The sequence below is a fragment of the Macrobrachium nipponense genome, chromosome 4 (assembly GCF_015104395.2).
Source record: "Macrobrachium nipponense isolate FS-2020 chromosome 4, ASM1510439v2, whole genome shotgun sequence".
NCBI classification, from domain to species: domain Eukaryota; kingdom Metazoa; phylum Arthropoda; class Malacostraca; order Decapoda; family Palaemonidae; genus Macrobrachium; species Macrobrachium nipponense.
The window spans coordinates 94,541,913-94,563,985 of NC_061100.1; the positions used below are offsets into that span (position 1 = coordinate 94,541,913).

At 38.1% G+C, this 22,073-nt stretch overlaps 2 protein-coding genes across 2 annotated transcripts in view; one reads left to right on the top strand and one right to left on the bottom strand.

Annotated features, from left to right (window-relative positions):
• LOC135211679 (elongator complex protein 3-like) overlaps positions 1–11,079 on the top strand; it is a 13,337-nt gene extending 2,258 nt beyond the window's left edge. The window contains exons 2-4 of the mRNA XM_064244943.1: positions 8,639–8,880; positions 9,999–10,202; positions 10,849–11,079. Of these exons, the coding sequence (XP_064101013.1) occupies positions 8,639–8,880; positions 9,999–10,202; positions 10,849–11,073 (671 nt within the window). The 3' untranslated portion in view covers positions 11,074–11,079. The remainder of the gene's footprint in view (positions 1–8,638; positions 8,881–9,998; positions 10,203–10,848) is intronic.
• Positions 1–22,073, bottom strand: part of LOC135211034 (elongator complex protein 3) — a 146,227-nt gene that overhangs the window by 121,287 nt on the left and 2,867 nt on the right. The gene's annotated exons all lie outside the window — the stretch shown is intronic.

Here is a 22,073-nt window from a genome sequence, read left to right on the forward strand (position 1 = left end):
GCAATTTTTATCAACCAACAGTTTAAGGTAAGCTTCATTAATTTATAGAGTATATTATAATGGTGGTAGTATAACGATGTATACAGCAGTACCATCACTTTGGATTTGGTTTGATGGATGTTAGGTAGTGGCCTTAAGGGGGGGTCGCAGGGGGGCGGAGCCCCCCCGCTAGGCCTAGGTAGGGGTACAGGGCCCTAGGTAAGGTTAGGTGGTTGTATTAGGTTCGGTAGTGCCCCGAAAATCACTGTGGCCTTAAGGGGGGGTCGCAGGGGGGCGGAGGCACCCCCCCGCCAGGCCTAGGTAGGGGTACAGGGCCCTAGGTAAGGTTAGGTGGTTGTATTAGGTTCGGTAGTGCCCCGAAAATCACTGTGGCCTTAAGGGGGGGTCGCAGGGGGGCGGAGCCCCCCCGCTAGGCCTAGGTAGGGGTACAGGGCCCCTAGGTTAGGTTAGGTGGGTTTGTTAGGTTCTGTGGTGCCCTGAAAATTACTGTGGCTTTAAGGGGGGGTCGCTGGGGGGCCCTACCCCCCTCCCCCCGGTTTTTTGGTAGCCTAGTTAGGGGTATGGGGGAGGAGGGGTGCTGGAACATTAATTATTCATTTATTGCAAATATCATTCAATGCCCCAACACCCTCCCCCCCTTCCCCCACCCAAAACCCCGGTTCCCAAAGGGTGTCCCCCATAATTGGTGGGATGAACTAGGGTATACATAGTAAATCTCTAAATCGGTTGGTTTGCAGTCAAAATAAACGTTAAATTCATTGAAACCACACTATTTCTGATGCAACAAATATATTTTTATTGCATTTTTCCAAATTTGGCTGAAACTAAAAATTTACCGCCAAAATTTAAGATTTAAACAGAGGGTAGTGAAAACGGTGTCAAACGTAGTGCAAATCTCACCAAAACGTGTTCAACATTTTTACTTACAACTCGAAATATTTAGAAGATTGACGCCGTCTTGATGTTTACGGAGTCGCTTGTGTCAATAAACTAACCATTTCCTGTGATAAATCCGCACACCACTTGTACCCACAGACGCTGGGGCACTTTCATCACAACAATCGGAAAACTTTCCCTCACCAAGTAACCGAGTAAACAACTGTTTTGTAGAAGACGACGACGAAGATAATTTTTTAAATAAATAGTAAGACATCAATATTTTACATATTTATGGTGATTAATTTGAAAATATTCATTATTGAAAAAGTAACTCGATTTTGACTCAAATGTAAGTAATTATTTTTTGGAATTAGAACGTTCTTTTAAGTCCTGTATTATGATGTCACGACATCTTGACTTTCATACCTATTGTAAATAATTGCTTCACTCAACTTTCTTGCAGAACAGTTTGCCAGTTATTCATGCAGATTATCAGCTCTTCGTGTAATTGGTATAATCGTAATGCGCATATATATCTTTATTATTTACTTTTTGGATATATGAAGATGTTTTACTGCCAGGTTATCGCCGTAGTGTGACGCAATCGTTTTCGGTCCCTGGGCCTCTGTTTTCGCACCATAAGAAATTATGTGGCTAAATTTGCAATGACCAGAAAGTCGTTAAAAGAGGAAAGTTAGCATTGAGGGGCATATGTTTTGATTAAGAAAAATAAAAATTTGTTCAATAGCTAGCTTGTAAAAAATACTTGATTACAAAAAACTTGATTGACAACTAAGCAGCATACCTACTATGGGTTTCAGAGACAGTGCAAGCACGTTTGGGCAATACCTATTTCTGTAACAAACACTCGTATCAGAACGAGATTTTGCTATAGTGCATTACACCCAGTGCCGTAATTTATAAGGGTATCGTGAATCACTAATCGTAAAGAATAACGACACTTGTCCTTGTACCAAGAGACAAAAACTCCATTATGCAGAAATGGATACGAACACACGTATAAAGCTCCACCTACCCTCTCCCCCCCCTCCACCGCCACCCCTTTCCTTCTTCGTTCCTTCGCCTCTCTCTCCTCTCTCTCTGCTCTTCCTTCGCTCTCTCTCTCTCTCTCTCTCTCTCTCTCTCTCTCTCTCTCTCTCTCTCTCTCTGTTGCCATTCGGTATGTGTTGACCCTTCAAACTTGGTATAAGACTACACACAAAACGTTGAAATTGGTGAAATTAGGCTATGTATTGGAAGTATATATATATATAAATATTAAAGCAATTTTATCATTATTGCATTACTATGACAACTAGAATTCATGGAAACAGTTTATAATAATGAATCGGCGTATATGTGAAGCCTCCACTAATGTGGCAACGATGATTTTGCCATTCTTAGCATGCAAACATTAAAGGTTACATTTATTTCTGGCATACGGCTATTAAAGAAATTCAAAATACTAATATTGACTGAAATCAATGAAAAGTGCTAGCAAAACAAAAGCAAAAAAAAGAAAATATGTATATAATCCACTTATCCGTAGTCGTTCCTCTATGGTTTTCGGCAGCCAGATGTACGAAAACGTTAGAAACATTTGATTGTATCTACTTTAGAAATATCTGTAATTTTTCGGGGTAATTTGGTTGCAAAAAAGGGATAATATACATGAATTATATTAAAATTTTTAAATAAAGTAAATTTGAACTAAATAACGAGTAAAGTAAACAATTTAGGGAATAAAACTTTGCAGTTTCGTCGTCTGCTGTTTGTAACTGTGTTTGTGGTGCGCGCGCTTAGGAACCAGGAACAGCAACTTGTTTAAAGTGCAATGTGGAGTGAATTGAGACCAGAATGTGTATAATAACAATCAATTAAGCACTGTGGAGTTTCAGTTGTGATGGCAGTAAGGATAAAAACCACCGATTACAAGGTAAGAATGAATTTATTTCAAACCATGACCCCGGGAATAAAAAGTTTCATACTTTCAGTAATATAGGCAACAAAATGTTGTTTTATTGTGCTGATTACAACTGCAATCTTGAGTAAGATCAATAAACGTTACATACATACGCTAACATTGTTCGAATGATTGCTGGGAAGGCTGGGAAAGATGATTTTCGTCACTGATCAGAACCTGTACATCCCACGGTAGCCGCCATATTGGATTTCAAAACTGCCTTGAAAACATATTTTACGAAGAGCGTCACATGCTTATTTTAGTTCGTATGGGGCTTTCATATATCACATTATGTTGACGAAACTTCAATCTTTTGAATGGTATGCTTGGAGTTGTAATTGTATTCTTGTTTCACCATTGAAATATCGAGTGAATAAGACCTGTCCACCGTGATAAGGGTTGGTAGTCGCTGGTTTTTCCCCATAATTGGTGAAACAAGAATACAATTACAACTTTAGGCATACCATTCAAAAGACTGATGTGATATATGAAAGCCCCATACAAACTTCCGCTGCGGCCTTACTGTAACCTCTGTGGTTAACACGCGCAGCGCAACATTACCTCTTGCCAGAACATGTCTCGCCTGCCAAGAATCTTTAAAAATGCGGATAAGGCGCGAAGCGCCGTTCCGCTGCGGCCTTACTGTGGTGTCTAAGCTTCTAATTTAATGTTGGTTAGTGGTAGCCTAGGCTAGACGTTTTACATGTAGGCTAGTCTTTCAAAAGTTCGGCAATGTAAGGGGTCCTAGGCTAGCCTAGCCTACGTCAACCTTGAGAGTAAGGGGTCGGAGCCTATGTCGATTAGTGGTAGCCTAGTCTAGAAGTTTTACATGTAGGCTAGTCGTTCTAAAGTTTTGCAATGTAAGTGGTCCTAGGCTAGCCTAGCCTACGTCAACCTTGAATGCAGAGTAACGGGTCAAACTTTTGCATTAACCCACGAACGGCGGCGCGTCGCTAAAATCGACGCTTTATGTGCTACTAAAATGCGATCGTCGATTTCAGCGATGCTTTAATTTCAAATCACGCGGGCAAGAACAGGTGGTGTTGGAGGCGGGGTTTTATGATGTCATAAGGGTAAGTAAACCAATCAGAACACAGATAAGAATCAGTATTGCCACAATGCCTCAATTTTTTAAATGAGATGATAATACGCTTGCGCAACTTTTGGTCAGTTTCCGCGGTTTTTTTCTTTGCATGACGGCGGCCGTGAAATTTACTTTTTTATGTGATTTATTGATATAATTACATAATAATGGCGAATGAAAGAAGTGATAGTGATTGGTCACTTAGTGACAATGATTTTGACATAAGTCAGGGTTCTGAAAGTGATAGCGTAAGTGAGGAATATGATGTTGAAAGTGATAGTGATACTGATATCGGTGATTATGATCATGCATCCGTCTGGACACGAGCCTACCCGCCGGAAGACATTAGTTCCGGCTCGAAATTAGTTTTTACAGAAAGGATGAGTAGAGGATGAAAACATGTACATAGTGTATATGTGTAAATAAGGTTAGTAAAAGTTCTATATACTTTCATTAGGGCACTTAGTAATAGAAATGTTGATAGTGCTGTAACAACTAATTGCAAGAGGACGATTCTCTTTTGAAACTCGGTGTGAGATGGTTTCATTAAATGTCTAATACCTGTTGAGCTACTAGTTATATATGCCTGAATTTTTTTCTCCAACTTCTAAGATAAATTTAGCTCTTGTTCATTTATGAAATGATGAAAAAAGCATGACCTGTATTTAAGTTGTTTGGTCGGACAGAAAAAAGTTGAAAATGAAAAAGGATAAAAAAAAATTTCCTTTACATTTCACAATATATATATGTTCTCTTTGCAAAAAAAAATATATTTTTTTATTGCCGTATAATCGCCATTTTCTGGCGATTCCAATGGTATATAAAACATTACTATTCTTATGAAAATAATCTGATAAGGAAATTTCCGAAGAGAGAAAAAAAAATTAGTGAAATAGGCGTCGCATTTTAGCAGCATACGCGCCGCCGCTCGTGGGTTAAGGGTCAAAGGTCTGGGTCTCAAAACCGGGAATTGAGAGTTACGTGCGCCGTGAAAGTCCTACGCCGCTTCCCCCCACCCAAAAACCCTGGTTTCCCAATGGGTCCCCCCTTTACCGTCTGATGTTTTTCAGGCTTTATTTTTATTGGGTCAATTACAAAAAAGGGCCAAAAACGTTATTCTCAGATATTTTTTCCCGCGAAAATTATAGTGGTGTTTTGTCTTTGTAAAATATGTTTTCAAGGCAGTTTTGAAATCCAATATAGCAGCAATCGTGTGGCTGGCTGGTCTAACCACGGACAATCCACCATCTTTCCCAGCCTTCCCAGCACTCATTTGAAAAATGTTAGCGTATATATGTAACATTTATTGATCTTACTCAAGATTGGAGTTGTAATCAGCACAATAAAACAACATTTTGTTGCCTATATTAGTGAAAGTATGAAATTTTTTATTCCCAGGGTCATTGTTTGAATTGAATTCATTTTTACCTTGTAATCGGTGGTTTTATCCTTACTGCCATCACAACTGAAACTCCACAGTGCTTATTTGATTGTAATTATACACATTTTGGTCTTAATTCACTCCACATTGCACTTGAACCACGTTGCTGTTCCTGGTTCCTAAGCACTCACTCCGCAAACACAGTTACGAGCAGCAGACGACTACATTTTATGAGGTGCAAAGCTTTATTCCCTTAATTGTTTACTTTACTCATTATTTAGTTTAACTGTACTTCAAAATGTTTAATTCATGTCTATTACCCCTTTTTTGCAACCAAATTAACCCCCAAAAATTACAAATATTCCTGATGTATAGCCTATTTATGAGCAGACGACGTGAGGAAAAATGACTCATTGTTGCCAATCTAGTGGAGCGTCACACATACGCCGATGCATTTACAAACTGTTCCCATGAATTCTAGTTGTCATAGTAATGCAGTAATGATAAAATTGTTGTAATATGTATATATACTACAAATAGATACGCTCATTTCACTTATTTCCCCGGTTTTGTGTAAGTCTTAGGTATACCTAGTTTGGAGGGTAAACACATACCAATTGACAACACTGATAAACAATTGAAGAGCTCAAAACGCCGCAAAAAATGCCGTAGTCCCCTTGAATAAGTGCTGGTAAGAGGTCAGGGTTACAATTATTGTGATGAAAGTGCCTCAGCGTCTATGAGTACAAGTGGTGTGCGGATTTAGCACAGGAAATGGGAAGTTTGTTGACACAAGCGATTCTGCAAACATCGAGATGGCGTCAATCTTCTAAACTTTTTTAATTGTAAGTAAAAATTTTGAAAGCGTTTTGTGGTTGTGGGCACTGCGTTGGCCACCCTTTTCATTACCATCTGTTTAAATCTTAAAATATGGCCTTAATTTCTAACTTTGGAGAAAATACTTTCTTCGAAAGGAGAGTAGAGGTCTTGAGCTCCTTCTCTCACCACTAACGCCTCGTGACTGATGACCATCTCCGGTGCCAGGAAGTGTTAAAAGTACTTTTTCGGAGGGTGGCCTAACCGTGGTAGTCGGTGATTTGGCCATTCCACGTGGTTGTTTACCCTAAGTTGCTGTCAATAGTGCTCAGTAGTTGATGTTACTATTGTACAATAGGGTAAACAACTAAGTGGACTGGCCAACTCACCGACTACCGCGGTTTTGGCCACCCTCTGAAAAAGTGCTTTAACACGTCCTGACACCGGAGATGGTCATCAGTCATGAGTAGTTGGTGGTACTAGCAGGAGCTCAAGACCTCTACTCTCCTTTCGAAGTAAGTATTTTCTCCAAAGTTAGAAATTAAGGTCATATTTTAAGATTTAAACAGAGGATAATGAAAAGTATGGCCAATGCAGTGCACACTACCCCAAAATGCTTTCGAAATTTTTACTTACAATTAAAAAAGTTTAGAAGATTGACGCCATCTCGATGTTTCCCATTTTCTGTGCTAAATCCGCACACCACTTGTACCCATAGACGCTGGGGCACTTTCACCACAACAATCGTAAACCCGACCTCTAACCAGTACTTATTCAAGGGGACTACGGCATTCTTTGCCGCGTTTTGCGCTCTTCAATTGTTTATCAATGTTGTCAATTGGTATGTGTTTACCCTCCAAACTGGGTATAAGACGTACACAAAACCTGATTACAACTGGAATCTTGAGTAAGATCAATAAACGTTGCATATATACGCTAACATTTTTCAAATGAGTGCTGGGAAGGCTGGGAAAGATGGTGGATTGTCCGTGGTTAGACCGGCCAGCCACACGATTGCCGCCATATTGGATTTCAAAACTGCCTTGAAAACATATTTTACGAAGAGCTCACATGCTTATTTTAGTTCGTATGGGGCTTTCATATATCACATTATGTTGACGAAACTTCAATCTTTTGAATGGTATGCTTAAAGTTGTAATTGTATTCTTGTTTCACCAATTAAATATCGAGTGAATAAGGCGTGGCCAGCGTGATGACGATGGATCGTCTGCGGTTGTTTATCCTAGTTGGCATTAAGACTGCTTAATATTTGCTTTAAATATTGCACAATACTAAGTTGCTGTTAATAGTGCTCAGTAGTTGATGTTAGTATTGTACAATACCAAGAAGTTTGCTTGTTTTAATATGTACAGTGTACTATATAATGTTATGGTGGTCCAGTGAGAGGTTTTAATATGTACAGTGTACTATATGTATAATGTTATGGTGGTCCAGTGAGGGGTTCGAAGCCCCTCTCCCCCTCCCTCATAAACCAGGTTAGAACATGACACCCTGGGATAGGTTAGGTTAGAACCCAGCTAAGTATCTTAGGTAAAACTTGATATTACTACTACTGTGCCCCTCTAGGTTCAGTAATTACCTGTTTGTGTCCAAAATAGGCTCTGTGATTAGTACAGTGTGTCCTTGACACCATGGGGGATCTGTTCCAGTATCGCGCCATAAGTTAATTTCTGCCATAAGCCAGTTTTTTGTCATTACTATTGGCTTTTAATGGTGCTTATGATGCCGTAATGTGGTGTTGCATCAAGTGACTGCACCGATAACTTGTCGTTAATACTGGTAACAGTGCAAATGGCAGCAGAACTTGATGCAACACTAAGTTTCGATGCTGTAAAATGCTGTTAACAGAACTGAAAAAGTGCCGTAAGATCGAATTGCTGTAAGGTGAGGGGATGTTCTGTACATTCTTTTTAATTTAGATTTTTTAGTTAAATAGTATAGAAAAGTGTGTGTATATAGTGCAGCACAGATGAGAAAATTACCAAGATATTGAGAAATTTAGTCATTTGTTCATGTTTTTCATTAATCCCTAAGGGCGGGTAACAAATATAGCGGAAAGTTACAGAATTTTAGAATTAGCATCAGATGGTGTCATTCTGTTGTTGGTAATGATATCACTAATTAAGGGAAATATATGGAAAAATTTTTACTTACAAGTATTATATTGCATTTTTTCTTTGATGATACAATAATTGTACGTACATTTCTGCCATTCATTTCATTAGCAAATGAGTACTTTTCAAGGAAGGAGACCCAATCCGTTATATTCTAAAATTTGGGTGACTGCAGTGGGAAAGTAGTGATTTTGGGTGGGGAAAAAGTAAGATGGATTTAACTTGACCTAACCTACAATTTAAGAAGTTTATTTTGCAGTCAGTATTTTTGGTTGATTTGTTGCACTTGAAAAGTTTAACTTTCAACCTCGTTATCTCTAAAAGGTGTTTTTAACTTTCTTGTCTGGAAAAACCCTGATCATTTTAAAAATATATTACAGGTCCTGTTCTCTCCAAGGAGGAGCTACAAATGCTCACAGTTGGAGAGATTGTTCAAGAATTGATAAAAGCGCAGAAAGATGGTCGAGACATCAATCTCAACAAGCTGAAGACCCGAATCTCATCAAAGTATGGTCTTCAGTCTTCCCCACGTTTAGTGGACATTATTGCTGCAGTGCCACAGCAACATAAAAAGGTCCTCTTACCAAAACTGAAGGCTAAACCTGTCCGGACTGCATCTGGGGTAAGTAAATGGAATCTGATTTGTTTTGATATGAAGCTCAGTATGTGGCAGTACTCCTTTTTTTTTTTTTTTGGTCTTTTGAATTCTCATTCTCAGAAATAAATCTTTGAGAGTATTATTTCAGTGACATGTATGTGTATATGTACCAATACATACATTGTATATTTGAATAAGTTTATGTTTAGTTTTGGGGGTACTGTTTATACTGCATTATTTGTCATAGCAAGAAGATATATTCTGAAGAAGTTTTTTACTGTTCTATTACGTATTCAGACAAGGTGTTAGCCATTTTGATGGAATTCCCTCTTCTCCCCCCTTTTTTTATTCATTTTAGTTGGCTTTGTCAAGAAGCTCAATAGATTCATGTACTAGCTACTATATACATAATAGGAGAAGGCATTATAACACTTAGAGCCTTTATCTGACAAGGATGTTTTGACATCAAAGACCACGCATTCATCAATCTCCTGTTGAATGTGGCTTCCTGTGTCAAAGGCAAGGATCGATGTGGAAAAGGCTCTTCATAATGATCATTATCATCATCATCATCATCAAATATTTTTGTATTAGGTTCTCTCTTTTTGGGGATAGACGTATGAAATGAGGTTCATCTGCTTTCGTCTGTTCTGTGCTCTTTTGGTTTGAACTTTCATCAAATCAAGGTATTCATCTGTTCACTTTCTCCATGATTTTTGTGGTCTTTTTACAGTTCTTTTTCCTGTTACTTTATGTATTTATACTGTTTCTCTAACCGATGTTCATAATTCCATCTCATCTCATGTCCAGGTCCTTTCAGTCTTTGAGATCTTGGTCTTTTTTACGGCGTCTTGATACCATATCTTGTCACTGGTTTGTAGCCACTTTTTTCTTCAAGTGTTGACTACACAGATAAATTCACTTAATTCGAGGGGTTTCTCTGAACAAATTCAACTGCTGTTTTCCATGAGAAATTTAATTTTCTATTGAATAGACATTTTTACATAAAATCAAAATGGTGTAATTTTAATGTTTTAACTGTAAAGTGTTATGATGTTTGGTTGAGAAATAATTGTAAATTCACCAGGTTTCACACATCTAAGTTTTGATATGACTTAGGTATAAGCTTTGTTTTTTTACAGATTGCAGTGGTAGCAGTCATGTGCAAGCCACACCGTTGCCCACACATTAGTATGACTGGGAATATTTGCGTCTATTGCCCAGGGGGACCTGACTCAGATTTTGAGTATTCCACGCAGAGTTACACTGGCTATGAACCGACCTCCATGAGAGCCATTAGAGCTCGCTATAATCCGTACCTTCAAACCAGACATAGAGTTGAACAGGTAAGTGACCGTCTGTATTCAATTGTTTTGGTTTTATGAAGCATTTCAAGGTTTTCTTGGTCAGTTTTCAGTATACATAATTATCCTGTCAACATCAGAAGCAGTAGAGTTAGCTAGATATGATGACAGGAAAGTGTGAAAGCTAGTTAGAAGTCCGTCATTTTTGGTGCCCATGAAGGTAAATCAGGCAGAAATTATGTAAGGTAAATGAAAAGTGTAAAAGACTCGATGCCTGTCTAATTTTTTCTAAGAGCAAACCTGATGGAAAATTGATGACATCGTTTGTGATCACAAAAACATTCAACTTACAAACATTCAGAGATACAAACAAACATGATTACAAATTAAAACTGTGTTCAGAGCGCTCCCCTTTTCCTACCTGAAAGTTCAGATTTTGTTCTGCGCACTTATTCCATAAAATACCTTAGTGCATGTACAGCAAGTTGTGTTTTAAGATGAAAAAATTGCCATTACTGGATTTAACTTGATATTTTCATATATCATAATGTACTTGAATAGGCATGAAGAGTACAGTAACCAACTTTCAAACAGCTCAACTTAAAAACTGATGTCCGGAACCTAACGCATTTGTGATTAGGGTGGTTTATTTATCATATTATCTTATTTAATTTCCTTATTCTTTCAGCTTCGACAGTTAGGCCACGACGTAGACAAAGTGGAGTTCATTGTCATGGGAGGCACATTCATGGCTCTTCCTGAGGATTACCGTGATTACTTCATCCGCAATTTGCACGATGCACTTTCCGGCCATTCCTCTACCAGCGTAGAGGAAGCTGTCAAGTATTCTGAACGTAGCAACACTAAATGTATTGGTAAGTTTTGTTTTTGTCTAGTCAACAAAATCCATTAATTTCTTGTGTGGTTACTGACTTTCTGGTACAAGTTTAGTCAGCCTCATTAAGACGAACTTTTAAATCTAGCTCCACGTTTCTTGAGATAAATGTTGCTTCTTTAACCACTTTTTTTTTTTTAATGCAATGGAAGATGTTTATAGTTTTTTTTTATTTCTGGTTGATTATTGTCTACTATTTACATATTCTACATATTGTAAACATAAGTATGTAGAAAAGCAGTCAGCCATCTTTGCATTAGGCCATACTGTACGGTACTGTATTGCGTGTATTTTAGAAGCAATTCATTTTGCAGATAAGTTTGTGAAGTTGAATAAGGAAATGTATATTTGAATTGCTTGATACTTAAACAATTTGCTAATTAGGTTAGGCTACTGATACTTCATATGTAGTAATTGCTTTACTACACAAGTTATGTGCATTAATCCTAGATTGTCATGTAGGTTGTATGTAAATCTTCATTATTTAACAGATTTCATAAGATATCAGGAGGCCAGACATCCTTCCTTCCCCCATCTGTTAAGGTGAAATACTACTTATCGTGACTCGAGATGGAATCACGATAAAGTTGTAATAAAGACCAGTAAACAATCATTTATCTTTAGTTTGTAAGAGAAATATTGTAAACATTATGCAGTGCAAGATGCGTAGATTATTATTATATATATTGTGTGGAATTGTTAGTTATAGTATAATATTTCTTTATATTAAGTGTTTTGAAGGGTTAAATACGTTAAATGGTGGTTTAACTCTACGTAATCTTTAACAAGTAGTTAAGTATTGTCGTTGGTGAATGCGGGTCGCGCATGCGTGGATCGTCAGTCGTCTCAGACTGATTTGAGTCAAGAGTCCGACAGTACCGGTTTAGTTGTTTAAGTGTGAAGGTCATCGTCGCCTTACGGTAGCTCAACATGCGAGGGGGGTAAAGGAATCAGCACAACTTCAGAGAAATAATATCATCATGTATTACAGCTAAGTCTAAGAATATAAGTGTTTTAGGTGATAATATTGAAGGGCATGCATGCACGATAGATATTGTTACTGACAGGCATTTGTAAATGAATCAGGCTATTCTTCGGATCGTGGTATAGGAAATTACACAGTGGTTTAAAGGTTAGTAATAAGTATATCTATTCCTGGTTAAATAATTGGGGTTGATACGATTATAAGATATGGTAAATTTAGGACGTATTTTTAAAACACAACGCAATTTCTCGATCTATTGAACAGAAAAGGGGAATCCTTGAAAAATCTGTTCGTTTGAACCTGGTAATATGCGAACCAAAATTAGGGTAAAAAGTTTGGGTTTTCATATTTATTGAATATTTTATATGTTTACTATTTTGGATTCTTTTGAGTAAAGATATAAATGGTGCCGTGACCAGGATTGATTATTTTTGTGGGTGATGATTGATAATTGGTAACAGATTGATAACGCATATATTTTAACTTTGATATTGGTGTTTATAGGCTAATAGGTGTTTTACCAGTATAGCGCTTCGTGAGAAAGTGTTCGTTGCGTCGGGTTGTTATGGCTAGGATGGTATTGGCAATTTAGAAAACGTTGACGCCGTAACTTTATGCCGTAAATCATATGGGGAAAATTGTTGAGTAAGATATTATCGTTCCCTTTTGTAATTGCACTCTATTTTGATTAATTGTATAGATCGATCGTAGTAGGAAATCGCGAGTGTGAATTTTTAAATTAGTAATTTCGTTCTCTTTAGATTCATAAATGTTTAACGGCTATTAAACCATTTACAACGACGAAGGTTGAAACTTGTGGAAAAAAATGAACTTTTAAGTGATTGAAAATCATATATGCGTTGTACATTTTGAATTGATCAGTGTTAATCGTTGCCACTAATTGAGAACTTTATTAAATATGAAATTTGATTTTCATTAGTTGTGATTTTTATTGAAATAATAATTTTGGAAAGTTGTTGAATTTGGTAATTCGTGAATAGTTGAAAGTGAAATTTTCGAGTTGTGTATTAGTGAGTTTGCGTCGACATTGATAATATTGTCGCACTGGCGACCATTTTGTTAATGATCGGGCATTCATTGTTGGGTTAAGCTGGTCTCGGCATTAATTAAGAATAACGTAGTCGCACTGGCGGCCATCTTGTTAATGACCGAGCAGCTAAGTTGAAGTTTATTTAAACGAAAATTTTGAGGGAATTTAATCTAGTTGTGCTGTTGAAAATAATGAACATAATGCATTAAGTAATTATAAGGTAGTTCCTTCCTACACCCTTGCTTGGTCTATTTTTCTCCATTAGTGAACAGTTTGATGAATTATTAACAATGTTGGACATAGAAACATCAGACGTAGGAATGTCTGACATATCAGATAATGAAAGTGAAGAAAAAAAAAAAAAAACGCATAGTGCTGATCCTAGACATTCTCAGGTAAGAAAAATGGAAAATGCCTTTGATGAAATAAATGAAGAAGAGGAAAACCTTCATTTTATAACACGCTCAAAAGGTGGTGCTACTTGTTATGATATCTCATCTGAAGAAAGTATAAAGGGGCAGTGGAAGCAGAGGCAGTTGTACTTTTTATAGGAAGTAATGATCTAGATAGTGAAGATGCTGAATCAACAAGTGATATTCGAAATAATATCATAGGACTAGTAAATGATATCTCCAATGTGGATGGAGTCAAGATAGTCTATATCGTCACTGTAGAACCCCGCACAACCCTGAGATATGTAACCTATGATGAATATCGAAAAGGTCGAAATAGATTGAACCAAAGGTTACGTAAGTCAATCAGTTATTATGTCATTGGTAATGGTCTTACTGAAGAGGATCTAGGCAATGATGGAGTTCATTTGACTCAAGAAGCCTCTGAAACACTAGCAAAAAAGATATATGAAAGAGTCAGCAGTGATGCTGATTCAGGAGAATGGTAATAACACAAGTGGATCAAGTGGGGTGGGGATGAGGGACTACGCATCTTGCATTGCATTAATTATAAGCTGTATATAATTATTGTGATAAGTTCTGAAGTGAATTTCTCTTGAAGTGTGTTGATTAATTGCATTTAATGGGGTGGTTTATATATATATTATTGAAATTAAAACTTTGCTGAAAATTGTTGAATATTTTGTATTTTGTATAAACAGTTTTTGGTTTGGATGAAATTGTTGAAAGTCTGGAAAAGTTTGTTGGTTTTAGCTGGTTTGATAATTATCATTGGAAAAATGGCAGAAAGAGAAGCTTTGGTGAGGTCACGAGGGGGTTACAAGGGTGTGATCACCAAATGGATAAATAAGATAGACTCTGCTATTGTCGCAGGTAATGTCAATACATTGTCTTCAATCAAGGATTTATTCATAAAACAAATGAAGATTGTGCAAGACCTGAATGAAAAGATATTGGCTTTAACCACTGAAGAAGATCGAATGAATGAGGTGGAAGAACAAGCAGAATATGAAGTAGTAATTGGAGAACATTGGTATAAGTTGATCAATGCCATCACAGCGATGTCAGGAAGCGGTTCTCCTGGAAATCCTCCGAACCACACCGAAGACTAATGTTAGATTGCCAAAATTGGATCTCCCACATTACAATGGAGATGTGTTGGAGTGGAATTCCTTCTGGGAATTGTACAATGTGTCGGTACACCAACGAGTGGACTTAGAACCGATTCAGAAATTTTCATATCTGCAAAGTTTACTTACAGGAGATGCTCTAAAATTGATTTCAGGATTTAAGTTGGAAGCTGCGAACTATTCACAAGCTATATCTCTTCTCCAAGCCACTTATGGGAAGAAGGATGAAATTAAACGAGTCCTGGTAAGAAGATTATTAGAAATTGAGCCTCCATCTGCTAATTCAGAATCATTACAAAACATTTCAGAGCAAATTTTGAATGCTCTATAAGATCTTTGGAGAGTGAAAACTTGGAGTTGAACGAGCTTTACACCATTTTGCTATATGGTAAGTTGCCTAGAGTGTAAGTGAAACTGTGAAACGCAGATGTGGAGATGATTGGCTGGTGTTTGACACATTTAAAAAATATCTAGAGGAAGAAATTCATAATTTAAGCTCTTTCGTCTCAACAGATGTAAATAAACCTGGAACTTTATCAACAGTATCTACATTCACAGTGAATCAATCACAATCGGTTAGACCTAAGAGTAAAGGAACTGTTAATAAATTTAGTTCTCAACAAACAAGAAAATGTGCATTGTGTGAAGGTGAACACTGGTGGACACAGTGTAAAAACCTATGCCAGTAGGGATAAGAAATTGAGTCGTCTCGGGTTTTTACGATTGTGCTTTGTTTGTGTGCGTCAAATAAGCACTTTAGTGGTAGATTGTGAAAGACAAATTTGTGGAAACGGATGTAGATTAAAAACATCATCGTGTATTGTGTGATAAACAACAAACCAGCGAACCAAATAAACCAGCAAGTAAATCAACAATTAAATCAGCAAATAAATCTAATAATGGTGTGCAAATTGGAACACTTTCCGTAAGTGATCAGGGTCAAAAATCCAAACTGAAGTCTATTTTACCAACAGCCACAATTGTGTTAAAGGGCAAAGGAAGACACTTGGTACGTCTTCGGGGATTGTTAGACACATGTGCAGAACGAACCTTTATTAGAAGGTCAGCACTTCAGGATCTACAGTATAGATCTAAAGGCACGGAGAAAATTGCCTTAAAGGGTTATTTGACAAGCAAACCTGTGAACGGAATATGAAAACGGTGAGTGTTTCTATTCCTTATAAGGGTAGATTGATTATTATGGATTGTATTGTGGTAGATGGAATTACCAGAGTATGCTAAGAAATTCAATGTTAAACGAAAATTTGAAAAACGTTGTGTAAAACCAAGATTGGTCTAGCGGACAAGATTTCGATCTAACCTGTGGACAAGCAAGCACCCATTGATATTTTAGTAGGTGTTGATAATGTCTATAACATTTTACACCCCGGATTTAGAAAGGTTGGAAAATTGATATTGTTACCTACCATATTTGGATATGTTGTAACAGGGTCCTGTAATGCTCCCCCAGCACAGGAAACCCAAGTAACTGTGTTAAAGCTAGCAACTAAAGAGGAAGTAATTGAAGCTACTCATAAATTTGATGATGTAAAGAATGATTGGATATTTTGTGGAATTTAGATAAAGTAGGTATTGACTGCAATGAATTGAAAGAACATGACAGAAAGGTTCTAGAAGACTTTGAAAAAACCATTGTATATTCTGAAATGGAGAAGCAATATTGTGGCCTTACCATGGAAGTCTAATAAGCCGAGGCTCCCATCCAACTTTGGCATGGCGTTGGGCCGGGATTAACAACAATGTGCAAAATTCAGAAAGATGAAGCCTACCTGAACCACTATCAAAAAATCCTGAAGGATCAAGGAGGATAGGGGTTCATTGAAAGGGTAGATAAAACAATTCGGTTGAAAAAAATTGTCACTATCTAGCACATCATGGTGTAAGGAAAGATAGTGTCACCACTCCAATTAGAATAGTGTTCGATTGTTCTTGGAGACAAGGCAAAAATGGATTGAGCCTTAACGACTGTCTGTGGACTGGACCACATATTACGACAGATTTGCTCAAAGTCTTATTGCAGTTCAGGACCAACAACTACGCTTGTATTAGTGATATAGAAAAAGCATTTCTTATGGTGCAATTGAGAGAAGAAGACCGCGATTACACACGGTTTCCTATGGTTAAAAGACCCAATGGATCCAAATAGCGAATTAAATCATATATAGTTTAGGGTGGGTGGGGTTGTTCGGTGCTACGTGTTCTCCGTTTCTTTTGAATGCCACTATTAAATCACATCTGGCAGCTGTTAGAGAAGATTCAAGCTGTACTAAGATAGTGGATATGATGAAGAGGGATTATATGTGGACAACCTTCAATTTACCTCCAACAGTGAAGATGAATTGATAAGTTTATTTTTTGGTGCAAACATCAAAATTTGCTCAGGCGCACTTGTATTTAAAGGAATGGACTAGTAATAGTGATCTTTTGATACTATCGCGGATGCTTATCGTATAAGATCAAAGGAGAAACAAACCTATAAAGTTTTAGGCCTAAACTGGAACATCTCTAGTGATAAATTAACAATAACACCTAATCATCTTAAGACCGGTCAAACAAAGTGAAATTCTAAGTGCAATTGCCCAAATTTATGATCCTTTAGGAGTGCTTATCCCTATTACGATACGAGCTAGAGTATTCTTACAGGATTTGTGGAAACAACAGTTGAAATGGGATGAATTATTGTCAGTTCCTTTATTAGAACAGTGGAATGAGTTGTCCAAAGACTTAGAGAAAAGTCTCAGTATTTCCTTCCCCAGAAGCACTAATCTGGAGAAAGCGGATTATCTCCACATTTTCTGTGATGCTAGCATAACAGCTTATGGTTGTGTGGCGTATCGAGCAAGTGGTAAAACTTCGTCTCTGATTATGGCAAAGGGTAGAGTAGCACCCAATAAAGAGTTGACTGTACCTAAATTGGAATTAATGGCTTTGTTGTTAGGTGCAAGATTGTGTAAATTTATAGTTGAAACTTTTGAAGAAAATAAATTTGAGAAAATAATAATTTGGTCTGATAGTAAAGTTGCCCTGGGATGGTTAGTGACAAAGAATAATTTGCCAGTATTTGTGAAAAATAGGGTAGTGGAAATTAACTCTATAACTACAGGGATTGTCTTTTCTTACGTTCCATCTTCAGAAAACCCTAGTGACTGGATTACTAGAGGAAAAAGGACAGAAGAAGTAAGAAATAACTCCTTTTGGTGGGAGGGACCTCCCTGGTTAAAATCAGAAAACCACACCTATCCTATTGACAGGACATGGGTGAAAGAAACACAATCACAGGATGAAGTTATTCAGGTCCATCTTGTAGGGAACAGTGAAAAAATCCATCTGCTGAACTGGGAAAGATTTAGTAGAGTGGATAAATTTTGTAGAACTATAGCTTGGATAATACGATTTATTGACAATTGTAAATCAACTGGCTGTAGAAAAACTGGAAGTTTAACGCTGGAAGAACTTCAAAAGGCTAAAAATAAAATGATTATCCTCTTACAAAAGGAATACTTTCCGAAAGAATATAAAGCTTTGGAAAAGGGGGATAAAGTTTCAAAATTGACCTTATTAGTACAATTGAATCTCTTCTTGGAAGAAGGTATTATGAGATGCAGAGGAAGATTGGAACATGTCGCACAGGCGGCAGAAATAAAATTCCCAATCTTACTGCCAAAAGGTTGTTTTCTCACAAAATTGATAGTAAGGGAGCATCACTGTTTACAAGCTCACATGGGAGTAAAATGCACTGTAGCAAGTGTGGAGACAGGAATACGGGGTCCCACAGCTTCGCCAATTAGCCAAAAGTGTAATACATTCATTGTATAATTTGTAAGAAAACACAGGGGAGACCCTACCGTGTGAATATTGCTCCACCATTGCAGAATTTCGGGTGCAGAGAAAACAACCCTTTAGCGTTACAGGGGTTAGATTATACAGGAGCGTTGTTACCAAGGAGAAACATCAAAATCCTGAAAAAGCTTATATTGTGTTGTTTACTTGTCCAGTCACTAGAGGAAATTCATATCGAATTAGTAAAAGATCTGTCCTGCGATTCGTTTCTTATGGTGTTCCGAAGTTTTGTAGCCGTCGGGGATTTCCCTTCTGTTTTAATGCTAAGTGACAATGCTACTACCTTTGTATCGGCTTCAGATTATTTGAAAGCATGGCGAAAGTTCCTTAGTGCAAGAACACCTAAATGCTATAGAATGTAAATGGAAGTTCATACAGCCAGAGCACCTTGGTTTGGCGCTATATGGGAAAGATTGATTGGTCTTCTGAAAACATGTCTGAAAAAGTTAATAGGTCAGGCCTTTCTCAGTTTTTGGGTGAACTTTCCTGTGTTGTGACTGAACTTGAAGCAATTATTAATGACAGACCCTTAAGTTATACACCGGGAGAATTAGATCAGTTGGATATTCTGACGCCCAATCATTTGATTTTAGACGTAGATTGAGATCTTTCCCTAGGGAAGTCATAGATTGGAAAGATGAAGCTAAGGACCCTCTGTATGGAGAAAATAATGGATGTTGGAAAGCGATTTGTGTACATTACAAAAAAAAAAATGTGATGACCTGTGGAAAAGTGGGAGAGAGAATTATTTAACTTCTCTCCGAGAAACTCATCGGGTGGGAAACAGACACGAATCTTGGCCCAAAATGGGAGATGTTGTGTTGGATACACGATGAAGGACCAAGAAGTCGTTGGAAACTCGGGGGGGTCAAATTGTCAAATTACATGTGGGACCGGATGATGTCTTGCGCGTGGTTACTTTAAAAACCCCACAAGGTCAAGTGATGAGACCTGTTGTCAAGCTATATCCTTTAGAATTATGGCAAGAGACTGATGTTGTCATATCTGAGAAAACTGATGATAAAAGCACCCGACCGAACAGGAAAACGGCACAGGCGGCTACTGAGGCCAGAAGAGCCCTCATTCAAGCAGGACAATTATAACTGTAAATATTGCTTTTGTTTGCTGGGAGTGTATCGTGACTCGAGATGGAATCACGATAGTGTATAAAGACCAGTAAACAATCATTTATCTTTAGTTTGTAAGAGAAATATTGTAAACATTATGCAGTGCAAGATGCGTAGATTATTATTATATATATTGTGTGGAATTGTTAGTTATAGTATAATATTTCTTTATATTAAGTGTTTTGAAGGGTTAAATACGTTAAATGGTGGTTTAACTCTACGTAATCTTTAACAAGTAGTTAAGTATTGTCGTTGGTGAATGCGGGTCGCGCATGCGTGGATCGTCAGTCGTCTCAGACTGATTTGAGTCAAGAGTCCGGCAGTACCGGTTTAGTTGTTTAAGTGTGAAGGTCATCGTCGCCTTACGGTAGCTCAACATGCGAGGGGGGTAAAGGAATCAGCACAACTTCAGAGAAATAATATCATCATGTATTACAGCTAAGTCTAAGAATTTATAAGTGTTTTAGGTGATAATATTGAAGGGCATGCATGCACGATAGATATTGTTACTGACAGGCATTTGTAAATGAATCAGGCTATTCTTCGGATCGTGGTATAGGAAATTACACAGTGGTTTAAAGGTTAGTAATAAGTATATCTATTCCTGGTTAAATAATGGGTTGATACGATTATAAGATATGGTAATTTAGGACGTATTTTTAAACACAACGCAATTTCTCGATCTATTGAACAGAAAAGAATCCTTGAAAAATCTGTTCGTGAACCTGGTAATATGCGAACCAAATTAGGGTAAGTTTGGGTTTTCATATTTATTGAATATTTTATATGTTTACTATTTTGGATTCTTTTGAGTAAAGATACTACTACCAAGATTTTGTGTAAAGAAGAGTTGTTCATGAAATAAACTTACCTGTCAGATTTATATATTAGCTGTATTTTCTGAAGTCCGACAGAATTTAAAAACTTCCTACACACGCAGTGGTCGGCCAGGTGGTTAGTACCCATTTTATTCCGCCGCTGGGAGGCGAGTATCAGGAACCATTCCCATTTTCTATTCATAATTTTTTCTGTCGCCGGTGCTGAAAACACCTGTTTTCAGTACCTCCAGCTTAGGATTTTGGAAACTTCATTGCCGCTAAGTATCCTAATTGTCTTTTAATTTATTTACTTGGATTTGTGGCTAGGCATACGCTATCTTAAATTGATTTGAATTTGATTCATTTTTGCATAAGATATTTGAATCTAGTTAGGCTAGTTTCAGAGGGTGTTGTCTGCAAAGATAGGGTGTGGCTACCGAAAGCTTTGGTAGATCCGCACTTGGTATGCACGAGGGGTATGGGTCTTGCTTCTTTCTTGAGATTTGTCATGTAAGGAGTGTGAGACTTTGTCTAATTCCGTAAGGAAGACGTATGATTCGTATGTACGCAATTAATCAGTAAACATGTCTAATTCCGTAAGGAAAAAGTATGATTCGTATGTACGCAATTAATCAGTAAACAAAAGTCAGGGTAATGAACCTGCTAACCTTCCTGTAGACTTTATTTTGCCTAACCCTATAGTATGGCCTACGGTTTATGAATATGTCTGCGAGAGGTGATCGCTCTCCTTCATGTTGTGAAGAGTGTACTTCTGTTATTGTTACTCCTAACCCTGTAATGTTGCCTTCGGGCCCTAAAACAGTGTCTGTAGAGGGTTATTGCCCTTTCTCTTATACTCTTTCGATTCGTAACTTTAGAATCGAAAGTGCTTGCTTTAGAGAGCAATAGTGAAGTGGCTAAGTGCAGTGACAGTGCCCCTTGTGTAGTGGAGGGTGCGTCAGATCGGCCTTATTTCGTCTCTAGGCCAGGACCTCTGCTTGACTCCCAGGACCCGGGGAGAGAGCATGTCGAAAGCCGAAGGAGGGTTACGAGGAACCCCCCACCGATCTGGCGTGCCTTCGGCAGTTTCTGATGAAAAATCCCAGACTGCCAAAGTGCGTGCACGTGCAAGAATCCTGAAGGATTGCTTTCTCGTCCTCCGAGGCGTCCCTCCCCGCGCAAGGGTTGGAGCTCTCGGAAGGACTCGCGCCCTCTAAGAAGCTTTAGAGAAGAGGACGCTTCAACGTCCTCTCTCTCGTCAGGAGGGGAACGTCAGATCCGCCCCATAACGCCTCTAGGCCTGGACTCTGTCGGACTCCCAGGACCAGGGAGAGGGCATGTTCGAAAAGCCGAAGGAGGGTTTACGGGGAACCCCACATCGATCTGGCGTCCCCTTCGGTAGGACCTGTTGACGCTCCCAGGCTTGCGGAAGATCGTGCACGGTGCACGAATCTCGAAGGATTGCTTCTCGTCCTCCGAGGCGTCCTCCCCGTGCAGGGGTTGGAGCTCTCGGAAGGACTCGCGCCTTCTAAATAGAAGCTTTATAGAAGATGGACGATTCACGTCCCCTCTCTCTCGTTATGCGTTTTCAGTGAGAAGTAAGAAGGCGAACGTCGCCTGATCACGTGTACGT